Here is a 15,146-nt window from a genome sequence, read left to right as displayed (position 1 = left end):
AAAACATATGTACCCTAAATAAATATTTTTTTTCAAAAAAAAAAAAAAAGCCCTTTAAAGCGATATGATTGTTGCATTATTTTGTTCCAAAACAATCAAACATCCATTTCGTAGATAAAAATTTAAGAGGATAAAAATATTATTTAGGATATTTCCAAAATAAATAAAAATAAATAAAAAAGAAAGAAAAAAAAAAGAAAGAAAGAAGAAGTTAACTAAAATATTATTCAATTCGTACAACGTGGCAATCTAATGAGGCCCGCAAATCCTCACCATGTATCACAATTCACATGGAGGGCCTCGGGAACATGTCAAATTTTCAATCTTTATTTTCTCATGTGTGAAGTGTGCAAACTGCAAACTTGTTCTTCAATTTCTATCATTTCTCTTTCTGTCTTGGAAATTTCTTATAATCATTTCGCAACCTTGGCTTTCAATTGGCAAAAGAATTAAAACTTGGAAAGGAATTCTAATTCGCAACCTTTTCATCAAGACAAGGCAAAGCCACATGACATCTCATTAAATACAATAAACGTTGTCGTATTCTCTACTTAATCATGAAAATTAAAACGAGAAAGAGAAACCATTTAATTTCCATTTGCCACCATTTCTTCATGGACCTTCCATTTGCCACCCTGAAAGCAATGCCTATTTCTCTCAAACACGTATTTAAGCTCTTCTCCTCTCTTCAAAACTTCAAAACGCAGAGTTCACCAAGTTCATTTCCTAAAACACTACAAAAATCTTACAGCATATATATACCTTTTGTTTGCTTCTAAAGTTTTTACACATACAAGCCCTCCCTCTCTCCAGCCAATGCCTTTAACCATGGCAGAATTCTCAAAACAATGTTTCTTTATGCTTATAGTCCTCTCATTAGCAGTAATTCTTACCATGCCAACAAATGCAGCTGAACCTACAGACCCATTTGAGCTATCATTAGGCAGTGATGCCATGCCTGAAGACCAATCTGATGAGCTCTCATCACTTGCAAATGACACCACACCTACAAACCCAATTGAAACTTCATTTGCTAAAGCTCCTGATCAAACCCAATATGACTCTCTCTCACCACAATACTCTGCTCCTTCCCCTTATGCAGGAGATGGCCCACTCTCTTCAGCATATCAATACAATTCTCCTCCTCCTTATATCGAATCATTAGCTCCTGAATATGAATACTATTCTCCTTCTCCTTCTCCTTACGGTGAAGAAGAACCCTTGGCTCCTAAATATGAATCAGAAAACTCTCTTTCTCCAGAATATGCTTCTCCTCCACCTTATATCGAAGCTATGGCACCTGAAACTGAAGGCGATGGCATCTACTCTCCGCTTGAAGCTCCTGTGCCCGCTCCATCCATGGCCATGGAATCGGACACTGATGAGTCTTCTCCAAAGCTCCCTCCTGCAACACCCTTCAGTTACAGTGCTGAAGATGATGCTGGGGTGTTTGAGCAAGAACCAGAAGTTTCTTCGCGTGGAAATGGAGGAACTCTGGCTGGGCTTATAATTGGTGGTGTTTGTATTGTTGGGTTGGGAGCTTTGGTGTGCAAGAAGAGGAAGGATAAGAAGAGAAGCACACAGTACAAATACTTGGGTAAGCGAGAGGAGCTCGAGATATTCTAGAACTACAATCTTTCCTAAATCTTTTTTCATAACTATCTTATGTACACTTTTAAATGGAATACTATTTTTTCTCTATCACATAGTCTGTCACATTAAAATTATTGCACAAAAGATTGTTGTTCAAAATTTTCTAAGACTCTGAAGATTCTCTCACCCTATTGAATTATGATGTATCTAAAAATTTGTGCTACTACTTTTAAAAATATGTATGCAGCTGTGGTATTACTCTACAAGATCAGTTCTTGAATGATCCATGCTACATGAGAAATAGTAATGGAAGTTCCAGTATAGTTTTTGAACAATGTTCACTACTTAATTTTCTTTGCTGGAAAGTTGGATTAATTAGACGGTAATATTATCTTAATTTGGTAAGATCTTCAAATTGAAATTGTCAGTTATTATGGAGATCAGTTTCATGGTTTATAAGCTTTATATATGAATAATAGAATTGGAATATTGGTTAACTTTTCCACCTATAAGATCTGAAATTCTTAATTGAGATATAAATTATATAATTTTTTTTTTTTTTTGGGCTGAATGTTGAGATATAATTCTTTTTGAACCATATTATCTCAAAGATATATGCTCCGTCCATGATCAAAACCTAAGGCATAATAATTAATAAATTCCTACAAACTCTTCATATATATTTTTATATTGAGTGTGAATTTTGAAAATCTAATCGTTGGATTGCATGTTCTTATTATATCTTTCATGCTAGCAAAATTTCAATAAAATCAAAGAGCAATTGTTATATCATCAAGCAAATGTTAAAATTTTAAGTTTTTGTGATGTAAAATTGTGTATAAAAAATAAGTTTATTAATAGAATAGTAAATAACATTCAATTTGAATGAAATTTGATATATGTGTTAAGAATATAAGGAACATGAAATTTAACAGTTATATTTTCAAAATTCACACCCAGGCCAAAAAAGAGATATATGAGATGTTTGAAAAGTTTCTCTTTAAATTAGTTTAGAAAGAAACTTTGTTAAAATAAATTATGACAGGTGAAGATAACTCTAAACGGACCATGATCAATTGTGATTAGAATTCATAGAAACATCTCCTAAATAAACAAAACCAACAAATTCTCGCCCATTCAATTTCTTTATAAATGCGATTCACATTCACAATACCCTACTCTTAATTAACTTTTTTTTTTTCAAATAATTTTGTTGTTAAAACAAGTTGGGATTCGAATCTTGGTTATCAAAGACTCTAAGTAATATCATTGAGTTACAAAGCTCTTGACGTTACTCTTATTTAGCTTAACTATGATTTTTTTTTGAGTTTATAAATATGTTATGGAATAAAGCTATTATCAATTTTACTACTAAAAGTTTACAAATTTGTGTAGTACTAAAATTTTATTGGTTTCACATCAATAACATGATTAATAAATTTTTAATAACATTTTTTTATTTAAAAATTGATCAATCAATTTATAAGAATTCAATAATTATAATTATAATTATATTATCATACCTTTTTTTTTTTAATTTGATAATACAACTGAGGAGAGAGGATTTAAATCCTAAATATTTTTATTAAAAACATCAAGAGGTGTTGGTAGGCTACAAGGCTCTTGATATTAGGTTATTTTTATTGTTACTATTGGTAGAATAGTCATGTTCATGCATTAATTAAAACTAGCTTGTAACTCTATGCATATGCATAGATATACTTAAAAAAAAATACATTAAGATGCATAGTATAATTCTTACATATATAATTTAAATATTATTGATAGTCTTTTTTTTTTTTAACTCTTTAAAAAGTCTTGTAAGAATATTATTAGGTAGAAAAAGTAAATTTTCCGTTTTTTTAATTTTTTTTATTCATTAATTCTAAACTCTTTGGTTTTGTACGCAATAACTCACTTAAATAAATATTTATGATGTGGTCCACATGTGACTCCAAAATTAAGAAATAAAAATAAATAATTTAAGACACATGGCGCAAAATTGGACTTCAATTGTAGAATCTAATTGAATTTTCTTTAAATTTTGCCTATTCATATATACTAACCTCAACACACGCGTTTCGCGTGTGTGATGAGACTATTTTTTTTAGTGATCCTATTTTATAGCAAAAAAAAAAAAAAACTTATGTTTTTATTTTATGTATATAATTTTTACTTTGAAAATCTAATTTATAAGTGGATAAAGTAATTTGAAAATCAACAAGAGAGTTGCCCTATTTTTTGGCAATATTTTAGTGGGAGTTAGAGTTGTATTTTTACTGGATTGTCATTTAATTTTATCTCTACTTAAACATACGGGTATAGAGGTTTTTTTGAACAAATAAAATGAGAATCCCAATAGGAGAAACCCCTTAAATAGTAGTAGAGATATAGATTCAAACATATACAAAATAAAAGATTTCACACATATCATCAAAATTGAAAAATTATATAGTTCCTCAAGTAGAGAATAAATTAGGATTTATATATATATATATATATATATTTATTGAATGTTTAATAATATTTTAATCAAAGTAGTAATTTAAATTTGGGTAAAACTTTATCTAAGTTAGTAAGTTACAATACATTAGAATCCCCAATTGAATTCAAACACTTTGTTGTATTAACTAATTCCATAAATAATTAAATTCCAAATAATCAAGTGTTTGAATTCTCTTCTCCAAAAAAAAAAAAAAAAAAAAAAAAAAAAAGAAAAGAAAAAAGAAGAAGAGTTTAAATTCAATTGAGAAACCTAATATACTACACATATGATACTATATCTAAATTTTACCATTTAAATTTTTTAGCCTAAAATTAAATTAGCTAAATTATATAATATCTAAAAAAAAAAAAACCTAAATGATTTACGGTGATCAAGTGAGAACTATTCTATTGTTGGGAAATGCTACATCTATAATATTTTCAAAAAAAAAATTAGGTGACAAGGTATTACTAGTATATGAAAAATTAATGTCAATGGTGGGCTCAAATTAGAACCAATAACAACTTATCATCTAGAATTTATTGTGAAAATTTTGTTGATGTAACATTATTCTTTATTATTAGGATAAACTATTTCAAAATGTGTAAAATTGAAAAACAAAAGGGTTGTACAATTGGCAGAAAAAAATTAAGAGAGAGAGAGAGAGAGAAGACATCCACTTTATTTGGGATTAGCGTTTGGGAAGTGCGTGGTCCCCTAATTGCGTTGGATTTGAAGTATTTTTTTCAACTCAATCAAACTTCTTTGAATAAAATTTTTTTCATTCTAATCCATGATAACTCTAAAAATCAACTCAATCCATCTTATAGGGGTTATGTCAAGTTGAGTTAGGTTATCAAGTTGATACTACTTTTTCAATAAGTTATTTATGTTTCTATTTAACTATTTAAGCACATTATTTAATAAATCATTGAAATGTACACAATTGATCTTAATATTCAAATTTATCAAACTAAATCTCAAAGTTACAAAATAAACCAATCTAACAAATTTAAAAAGTCTCAAAATTCAAAATAAATCATACTAAAAAAATTATAATTTTTAACTACTAATTTTGTGGGTTGGAGGTAACTTAGGTTGAAAATTTTGTGTTTATCAAAAAAAAATTTAAAGAAAAGTTGAAAATTTTGTCAATCAAACCCAAGCTTCCAAAGAAAAAAAAAAAGAACCATTTAACCCAACCCTATCAATCCATGAAAACCCAATGAATCAAATTAGTGGATCAAATGCACACCCATAAGTAAAAAATAATTTTTTTTTATTAATTAGGATGTGCCATTTGCCATTTTTCCACAAAAAATTGAGCTGTTGGAAAAAGAAACTGCGTTTCTTGATGTTGAAGACGCGGAAACAGAGTTCCTTGGGGTTTTCTCTTCTGGCTAAAGGGTTTTTGATTTTAGCCTTAGAGATTCTCTCTCTTTCACTATAAAGTCGCTTTCTTTACGTTTGTACGATGAAGAGAAAGCGAGAACGGGAATCTAAATACGGAGAAGGTGAATTTAAACTACAGAAAAGTCTAATGGGAGGGTCATGGCAACAAGGCCCACTGCTCAAGAAAAGGGGTTTTGGGTCTATATATTTGGCTTCTCACTTTTGGTCATGGTGGTGCATTGGGTTGAGATTGCTGGAGTTGGAAATTTATAGTGGACAAAGTGGAATCACTGCAACAAAATAAGTCTATTACATCAAGTGTTAATACAACAAAATTAGTATAGAGATATAGACATTGTATCACATCTACAAATTAAAAGTCATTGCAATAGTAACTTAAAAGTGGTAAATTATTACATTAATAATAATTAGTTGCAATAACTTATAATTTTCAGTTGCAATAGAAACTTTAATACTAAATTACAATATCTTAAATTGAAGAAATCATAGTAATAACTTGATATCAATTATTTTGCAATCTATTATAATGAAAATTTCAAAGTGACAGCTTATTGCAACAAAGATATCATTGCAATAACTAAATATCAATTATTGCAATGACAAACATGAAGTAGCAACAAAGATATTATGACAATAATCTAATATTAATTATTTTACAATCTATTGTAATAGTAAATATAAAATAATTATCTATTACAATGAAAATATTGTTACAATAACTAGATCTAAATTATTTTTATCAATTAATCTATTGCAATAAAATTTGTGAAATAACATCCTATTGTTAAAAGATATTTGAAGCAGTAAATTGTTTATTGCAACAAAAAATATATTATTATATCAAAATTGTCAATAAAATATTTAAAGTTTATTTCTTCTCCCAATTTTAGATTAGAAACTAAAATACCCTATGCTTTTAGTAGATACATAAAAACTAATAAGTCCACTATATGCACAAACGTTATCACTTCAATTCGTATTTAGCATTCTCTCAAGCCTTCTAGTTCAAATCATAAAAAACATTCTCTCTCACTATCCAGTTCGACCTCAAGAGCTCGGATTCCCACAATAGAGTTGCAATGTCAAACCTTCCCTCTGACAACCCCCAGCCCTCCTCTAGCTCTGCTTATGGTTTGAACGAAGGAAGAAAGCTTGGAATGAAGGTAGAGAAGGGAGAAGACTGGAGGTAGGGAACGTGTATGTAGAGAGAGGCATGGGGGATTGTGTGTATGAAGAAGGAGATGAAACTACTTTTGAAAGGGAGAGATAGAGTTTGATTAGCAGTGGGCTTAGTCTGCATTTGCGTTTTAGGGAGTGAGTTTTTTATTTTTATTTTTATTTTTATTTATTAGGTTTTGGTTTTGGGGGAGAAAAAGAGTTTTTTAATCATTTTTTTTCATATTGCTGATGTGGAAAATTGTGATAGCTTAAAAAAAAAGTCAAACAATGGTCAAAGGCTTTGGTTTTATAGTATATATAAATTATTGATACTTTCTCTTCCCCAACAAATCAACGTTACAGTTTTTGCATTTTGAATTTTCCATAACCATTGCCGTTTATTTTTTCTTGAATTTCTGGCTAAAGGGTTTCTTTATCTCGGAGTTTCTCACATCAATGCAAAGCTTCGATTTTTGGATAAATTTTTTCTTCTAGATAAGAGGGTTTTTTTTTTTTTTTTTTTCTCACTATTTCTTTGTGAAACGGTATACTGAAATTCCATTACCATTGCCATTTATCATTTCTTGAATTTTCGGCTAAAGGGTTTCTTTTGTCTCAGAGTTCCTCTCTCACATTCTACTCTCTCTTGCTCTCTCATCAACAAAAAGCTTCGACTTTTGGATCAATTTCCTCTTCTAGGTAAAGTTTTTTTTTTCTTTTCTTTTTTAAATTTTACTCTCAGAGATTCTCTCTCTTTCATTGTAAAGTTGTTTCCTTTACTTTTGTTACTGACAGTGGCGGCGCCACATGGTGTTCAGGGGTTCAAATGAACCCCCTAACTTGTGAATTTTTTTTTTTTACTATAAAATTTTGATATATTTTTGTTTAATTCAATACTAATTTATCTTGGCCTTCTTAAACAAAAAGAAAAAACCCAACATGAAACCAATTTGATCTAAAATCGAAGGAAAAAAAATAGCAAGTCCTACAACAAAAATTAGTAATTTGTTGATCTTAAATCTCAGAAAAAAAAAATAAATAAATAAATAAATGAGCTGTAAAGTGTAAACACTAAACGAAAATTAAGTGTGAGGAAGAGGAAGTGGGGCGTGAGACAATGGAGAATGAAGACAAATTTTTTTTTAAATGATTGTATTGCTTCGTTGAATTCTTAATAGAGTAATGTAAAAAACACAACAAAATTCTTCTTAATAAATTACAAAGTCCTGTAAGTTGTCACAATTGAGTTGAATTGTTAAATAAAAGAATTGAAAAGAGTAAAAACAAAAACTAATAAATGATGAATTAGAGTACTCTAAGTAATAATAATTAAAATTCACTTAACAATAATAATTAATAACTTTATTATAGTAATAGAGAATAGATAATTTACAAGATTTAATCTTAGCAATAATAATTAATATCTTCATTATACTAAGAAAACATATGCCCAATGAACTTATTATAGTTTATCTTTAATTCTCTTGCTAATACTATGAATAAATTTTTGATAAGGAAGTCACATATACCGCAAGATTTGTCTCCTACCTAAGATTTATTATCTAAAAGAACTCGTGTTAATTTTTTTTTTTAAATCTTCCTTTAGATCATAGATGATTGGTTACGAAAGATCTCATCAATATTATCATAATGATCAAGACCGAAAAAAATTATTTTCAAAGAGGTCGTTGTCAACCTCTTCAACACAAATTTGAATGAACCCCCTAAAAAATATTTTTGGAGCCACCACTGCTTTTGTACCATGAAGATGTCAAAGATGGAATTTGGGTAAAAATGATTTCTCAAGGTTATTAATTATCAAGGGAGTGTTTATATACAACTCAAGTTCAAGAGTTGCAATGCTCTGACACTAACTTAACTAACAAAATTTATCAAAACCAATGTTATGAATACAGTTTCGAAAGTTATTTCGGTTTGTCCACTGAAACGGAACATTTTGGTACATGCTTATTTTGACATACCATTTTGAGTTATTTTGGGATTGCAATATATATATATATATATATCAACAAATTTTCCAAAAAGTAAAAAGTAATTAATTACCAAAGTAACCACAAATAAGCAAATAATAGGGTGATTATTCCTTTTAAAAAAAAGTTATTTATATACTATTAATTAGGTGGCCTTTTTTAACAATGTGTTTTTTTTTTTTTAAATAACCTGTTTCTAAAAAAAAAAATATATATATATATATATATTTCACCTACCCCACCGAACCCCACATTTTTTTCCCGAATAGAGCCCCTGGTTTTCAAATTCTTTACCTCTGTGTTTTATACTTATCTTACAAGGCACAACACTCTCTCTGCTACCCATTCTCTTTGTGCTGCAAATATGTGAACATTGTGAAAGTTGAAGTTTCATGAGTAATCCACCTCAAGCTCAAAGAATTATTAAAGGTGACTTTCAGTTTTTTACCCCTCTCACTCTTTCACTCTCTCTCTCACTATTTATGTTCATTGTTGTGGATTTTTTGGTTATATTTGATGCTGTGGGTTAGAATAGAATCAGTGAAACTCAACACTGTTGCATTGTTAAATATGGCAGTTTCTTATAAACCAAAAAGTCTTCTCTTTTGGGTCATTCGAATTCTTATCTACGTGATGTTAACTCTTGTGACGAGCAAAAAAAAAAATCCATGCTATTATGTCATCTATAGGTGGGGCTAACGTTTTGCATTTCCACAGAAATGCTTTGTCCTACTAACATATAATTCTGTTAATTCTAATTGAATTTTTTTTGTATGTTAAACATCAAGCACTGCCTCTCTCTCTTTCTCTAGAAATTTCTAGAGTTTCTCTCTGGAATTCTCTAGAGCTTACATGCATAGTTTAATTGCAGCCACAAATTTCTAAGATGGCTAGAAGGTTGGAGAAAGGCATTAATTTAATGCCAATAAAAAGAAAGAAGCTAGAAGCTTCAAGTTGGTTTCTTAACTGATATACATTTAGTATAAATAGATGTAATGATGGCCGTGAGAGTAGGGTGAAGTAAAGTGGTGTGTGAGACGTGTAAGGTGAAGTGTGTGAGGTGAAGAGAAGCAGGTGAAGTGAAGAAAGCAAAGTTAAGGGTTGTGTCCCAGTGTCCGTCTAAAGAAGTTAGGTGTGTGTATGTGTATTTGGTGAGTGAGTTGATGCGTGTCCTGAAAAAGGTCATTAGGAAGGTTAGTGTGTGCGAATGTAAAAGTGCCGTGTGTGCATTGGTGAAATAATAATGCTTTGTAAAGTGTTGTAATTTAAAAAGTCAATTTTTAATAAAAGTTATTTTGTTTAGTGTTTTGTTTAACAATCTGATATCAGAGCTTCCGCTAACTCAATATTGTATTCCACAGAAAGCAAAGGCAGTTATTAGAGTCTATCCTTCACTTCAAACCTGTAACCCCAACAGAATGACGCACTCTTGTCCAAGTTACGAGTGGGTTTTGTTAATATTCTTTCATGGGATTCTTATAATGTGTATGAGCTCAAGTTTGAAATCTGCCACAATTCCAGCTTTTGCAAATGAGACAGATCACCTGGCTCTACTTGACTTCAAGAGTCGGATCACTAAAGACCCACTTCAAATCATGAGCTCATGGAATGACTCCATACATTTCTGCAACTGGTTAGGTGTTACATGTAGCCCCTCTAGTAAACGAGTCATGGTTTTGAATTTGGAAGCTAAGAGATTGTTTGGCTCCATACCACCCTCTATAGGAAATCTTACTTGCCTCACAGGAATCAACCTACGAAGTAATAGCTTCATTGGTGAAATTCCTCAAGAAGTGGGACGTCTACAACGCCTGCATCATCTCAATTTGAGTAGGAATTCCTTTGGTGGTAAACTTCCGACTAATCTGAGCTATTGTACACAACTTAGAGTGCTTGACATTGCTTACAACAATCTTGTTGGGCAGATTCCAGGCCATCTCAGTTCATTGTCAAAGTTGGTGAATCTAAGTCTTGGTGTGAACAACCTAGTAGGAAGTATCCCAGCTTGGATAGGTAACTTTTCTTCTTTGTATATTCTTGATCTTTTTCGGAACTCTTTGCAAGGAAGTATACCTAGTGAACTTGGCTTTCTATCAAGCTTGGGAAAATTTCAACTTTATGGGAATTATTTGTCCGGCACCATTCCTTCTTTGATCTATAATATTTCTTCCATATACTACTTCTCCGTTACTCTAAACCAGCTACATGGAAGCATTCCCCCAGATGTTGGTCTTACTCTTCCTAACCTTCAAATATTTGCTGGAGCTGTTAATAGTTTCACAGGAACTATTCCTGCATCATTGTCAAATGCTTCTCAACTTCAAGTACTTGACTTTTCTCAAAATAATTTGACCGGGACTGTGCCTCAAAATCTAGCAAGCTTGCAAGGCTTGGTTCGACTTAATTTTGAAGTCAATAAACTTGGAAAGGGGAACGATGGGGACCTGAATTTTCTCAATAACTTTGCTAATTGTACTAGTTTGGAGGTCTTGAGTTTCGCCCAAAATCAGTTAGGAGGGATATTGCCCAGCGTCATAGCCAACCTTTCCATGCAACTAAGATCTCTTACTATGGGTTCAAATATGATCCGTGGTAGCATCCCTATTGGGATTGGGAACCTTGTTAACTTAAACTTGCTGGGATTAGAAGGTAACTATTTGGGAGGTCCTCTACCAGATATTCTTGGGAAGCTTCAGAACTTAGAAGGATTAGAATTGAATGATAACGAATTTTCAGGGCTAATCCCTTCCTCCTTGGGTAACTTAACTGCATTAACAAGGCTCTATTTGCAAGAAAACAAATTTGAGGGTAGTATACCCCCAAATCTTGGAAACTGCAAAAAATTGCTTACACTAAACCTTTCTAGTAACAATCTCAATGGCACGATACCAAAACAGGTTATTGGTCTTTCTTCCCTTTCAATTTCTTTGGTCACGTCTCATAATTTTTTGATAGGTGCATTACCATTTGAAGTGGGCAACTTAAGACTTCTTGGTGAGTTAGATCTCTCAATGAATAAATTATCAGGTGAAATTCCCACCACCCTTGAGACTTGTCTTAGTTTGGAGCGCTTGTATTTGGAGGGTAATTCATTTGAGGGAGCAATTCCCGAATCTTTGAAGGCCTTAAGAAGTTTAGAAGATGTAGATCTTTCGCATAATAACTTGTCTGGGCACATTCCTAAATTTCTCAGCAAGCTTTTGTCGCTTAAGCATCTCAATATTTCTTATAATAATTTTGAAGGTGAAGTACCAAATGAAGGGATTTTTGCAAATGCAAGTGCAATTTCAATCTTTGGAAATGATAAGCTATGCGGTGGTTTCAAAGAATTACATTTATCTACATGCTCAAGGAAAAAGCATCATTTGCATGGGAAGCTTCTTACACTCGGAATAATAATTCCTGTCACTAGCATAATCATATTTGTACTTCTTTTGTTGTATTTTTTCCCTACATGTTCTATTGTTAAAAATTTAAGAGAGGGGGCATTAACTACGCCTTCTTTTGAAGATTGGCAATTACCTATCTCTTATGCTGAACTCTTAGAATCAACAAATGGGTTTTCTGAAAACAACTTGATTGGTTCGGGTAGCTTTGGCTCTGTATACAAAGGAGTTCTTGCTAGAAATGGAGCAATTGTTGCGATCAAAGTATTGAACCTTCAACAACAAGAAGCTTCCACAAGTTTCATTAATGAATGCAATGCTTTGAGAAGTATACGCCATCGCAATCTCCTCAAGATTTTCTCTGCTTGCTCTAGCATTGATCATAAAGGGAATGACTTTAAGAGCCTAATTTTTGAGTTCATGTGCAATGGAAGTCTAGACTGGTGGTTGCATCCAAAAATTGATGAGCAACATCAAAGAAAAAAATTAAGCTTTATTCAGAGACTAAATATAGCCATTGATGTTGCTTATGCATTAGAATATCTTCATCAACATTGCCAAACGACAATTGTTCACTGTGATATTAAACCAAGCAATATACTCCTTGATGAAGATATGGTAGCCCATGTTGGTGATTTCGGATTGGTGAAGTTCCTCTTTGAAGCATCTAACAATCCCTCCAAAACTCAAACCCTGTCAGTTGGACTAAAGGGTTCCATTGGGTACATTCCTCCAGGTAATTTTTCAACTAGATGAGGCACTACTCATTTCTTGTTTAATAGTATTTTTTTCATTTTAAACAAAAGTAGAGATTCTTTCAAAAATAACTATACACTCATGTTTGGCCACTTCAAACAAAAAGAAGAAAAAAAAAAAAGAAACGCACATATTCACAAAGTTTTATGTTGGGATATATGTGCAAACAATGCATAATGCACTAGTGGTTAAATTCTAACTTTCTAAGTTCATAAGATTATTGTTTGTTACTGAAAATGTATTAATGAATTAGAGTATGGGATGGGTGGCCAAATTTCAACATTGGGAGACATTTTCAGTTATGGGATACTCCTGTTAGAGATGTTCACTGGGAAAAAACCTATCGATGAAATGTTCATAGATGATTTGAGCATTCATAGGTTCACTTCAATGGCTTTGCCTGAACATGTAATGGATATAGTTGACCCATCAATGTTCTTTGAGGAGGATGGAGAAGATGTTGGTGATGAGAGAAACGAAGATGACATTGAAGACAGAGCAATAATTGAAGAAGTGCCCCATCTCAATGTTAGTAACAGAATAAAAGATTGCTTGATATCAGTGTTCAAAATTGGATTGTCGTGTTCTACAACATCACCTGATGAGCGGATGCCAACAAATGTTGTTGTCAATGAAATGAATGCAATTAGAGACGCATATCTTAAATTTAAGATGGAAAACAAAAGAAGAATGAACTAGGTATGTTAACTCATTTTATTTTCATCTCAACAAAAACTCATTTGATTTGATTTTAAGACATACATATTTTTCACTTGTTTGTAATAGAACAATAATAATATAAAATAAAAACGTAAATGAGAAAATGAGTAAAAAAAAAATTAAAACAATATCAATTTCTCTATTAGGACTGTTAAGTTTGCACGTGATTGTTATGAGTTTTTCTAAGAATACAACAAAATGTCACAATATTTTCATAACAAGTGAGATATCATTCCATCATAATTCAAAATAAATTGAAATAAAATAAGATTTTAGTGGAACCTACAACAATTCAAAACAAAAATATTGTGAAAATGTTGTGAGATTTTGTTGTCTCTCTAGTTCCTAAACTTTTCTATACTGTTATTTAACACCAATGGAATAAAAGAAAAAGAATTACTGTTTGTTCGTATTTTTGCAAGAGAGTAATTGCAATTCTTTAATTCTTCACTATTTCTATCAGTGAAGTAGCTGTTCCGTTATTAATTCGTTTATGTGATTGTTTGTTTTGTAGCATGGCCGGATTGGATGGAATTGAAGTAATGAATTCCCTTGATTGAGTAATATTTCTGTGGCTCGTGATGGCTATAAATTATAGGCTTGTAACATTCTACTATGTTCGTTACAGTGTACACATATGCTGCCTCAGCCATTGTCATTGCTTTCCATGTCAAAGGTAATATAGATCAACGGCTCGCTGTTATTTGTCAATGACATTTCTTAAACCATATTACTATTTTATTTTATTTTATTTTTATCATGGATTGTACGATCGCTCCTGTAATTGTAATATGTGTTTCATACACTTTTCCTCCCTGTTCTTCTTTTTGTGCCATTTTCTTTTCTGGATTGTTTTTCTTAATTTAATTTCCCTCTTAATATAGCTTTTTAATTACTAAAAAATTAACATCTTTATGGAGCCATCCCTAATATATAACTATCTTTTGATTTAATTCCTTGATCTCTCATGCCCGTTGTACTTGCATAGACTTATCAATCCTTTGCGTCTCAAGTCAGTCCATCGCAATGGAAGCCAGAATGATCTGGTCCTGTGGGCACTCGAGGACATGATTTGGTATTTTCAGTTAAATCAGGTTATTATGCATGGTGCAGGCATGCATGCAATATATTGAGATAGTTGCGTATCTTTATCTGTTAGAAGCCATAATGGGTGGCCCTTATGCCAAATTTAAACACAAGCGTTTGAATGAATCATCACTCACACTAATCTGTTGAATGTTGTATTTATTAGATTTATAATTGAGTATACAAGGTGAAATATAAAACAGATATGGATGACAATAATTCATAATTGCCATGCAGATGTAAATAACAAAAGATAAGATTAAGTAACTATCTCAATAAAGGAAAAGATCCGCAAATGCTTGCATGAATTATTATGGAAAAGCCAGCCAATATGTGAAATGGTAAGTAATGGCAAGTTTTGCAAATTTTCAATTCAATTTTTGTTGCTCATTAAAACTCCAACCTCCAACAGGTAAAAGAATATTCCACATAAATATCATCTATATTTATATCTATATGATATCTAAAAATTGAAACATAGCAATTATTATTGCTATACTCCTATTAAGCTCTATCAACATTGTATTTTAGTTCAGTTCAATCCAGTTCTGTCCACTT

General features: G+C 31.4%; 2 protein-coding genes across 3 annotated transcripts; both read left to right on the top strand.

Moving 5' to 3' along the window:
* Positions 1-828: 828 nt before the first annotated feature.
* On the top strand, positions 829-1,626 carry LOC112022727 (extensin-2). The gene has a single exon (XM_024055356.1). It carries the CDS (start codon positions 829-831, stop codon positions 1,624-1,626), a length of 798 nt encoding a protein of 265 aa, XP_023911124.1.
* Positions 1,627-8,929: 7,303 nt separating this feature from the next.
* LOC112022780 (probable LRR receptor-like serine/threonine-protein kinase At3g47570) lies at positions 8,930-14,318 on the top strand. Of its 2 annotated transcripts, none has more exons than XM_065780445.1 (4): positions 8,930-9,069; positions 12,187-12,762; positions 13,036-13,481; positions 14,017-14,318. In XM_065780445.1, the coding sequence occupies exons 1-3, from the start codon at positions 9,033-9,035 to the stop codon at positions 13,479-13,481; spliced, it is 1,059 nt and encodes a 352-aa protein (XP_065636517.1). In that variant the 5' UTR covers positions 8,930-9,032; the 3' UTR covers positions 14,017-14,318. The 2 variants fall into 2 exon arrangements, with proteins under 2 accessions (XP_065636517.1, XP_065636516.1); XM_065780444.1 differs by having other exon boundaries at positions 12,151-12,762.
* The last annotated feature ends 828 nt before the right edge of the window (positions 14,319-15,146 follow it).

Source organism: Quercus suber, unplaced genomic scaffold (assembly GCF_002906115.3).
Source record: "Quercus suber isolate HL8 unplaced genomic scaffold, Cork oak 2.0 scaffold_236, whole genome shotgun sequence".
NCBI classification, from domain to species: Eukaryota; Viridiplantae; Streptophyta; class Magnoliopsida; order Fagales; family Fagaceae; genus Quercus; species Quercus suber.
This window is presented reverse-complemented; position numbering and strand designations above follow the sequence as displayed.

Coding starts and splice junctions, on each gene's coding strand:
- LOC112022727 (XM_024055356.1), top strand. CDS start 829: ATGGCAGAATTCTCAAAACAATGTTTCTTTATGCTTATAGTCCTCTCA.
- LOC112022780 (XM_065780444.1), top strand. CDS start 9,033: ATGAGTAATCCACCTCAAGCTCAAAGAATTATTAAAG. Junction 9,070..12,150: donor AGCTCAAAGAATTATTAAAG/GTGACTTTCAGT, acceptor CTTCTTTTGAAG/ATTGGCAATTACCTATCTCT. Junction 12,763..13,035: donor CATTGGGTACATTCCTCCAG/GTAATTTTTCAA, acceptor TTAATGAATTAG/AGTATGGGATGGGTGGCCAA.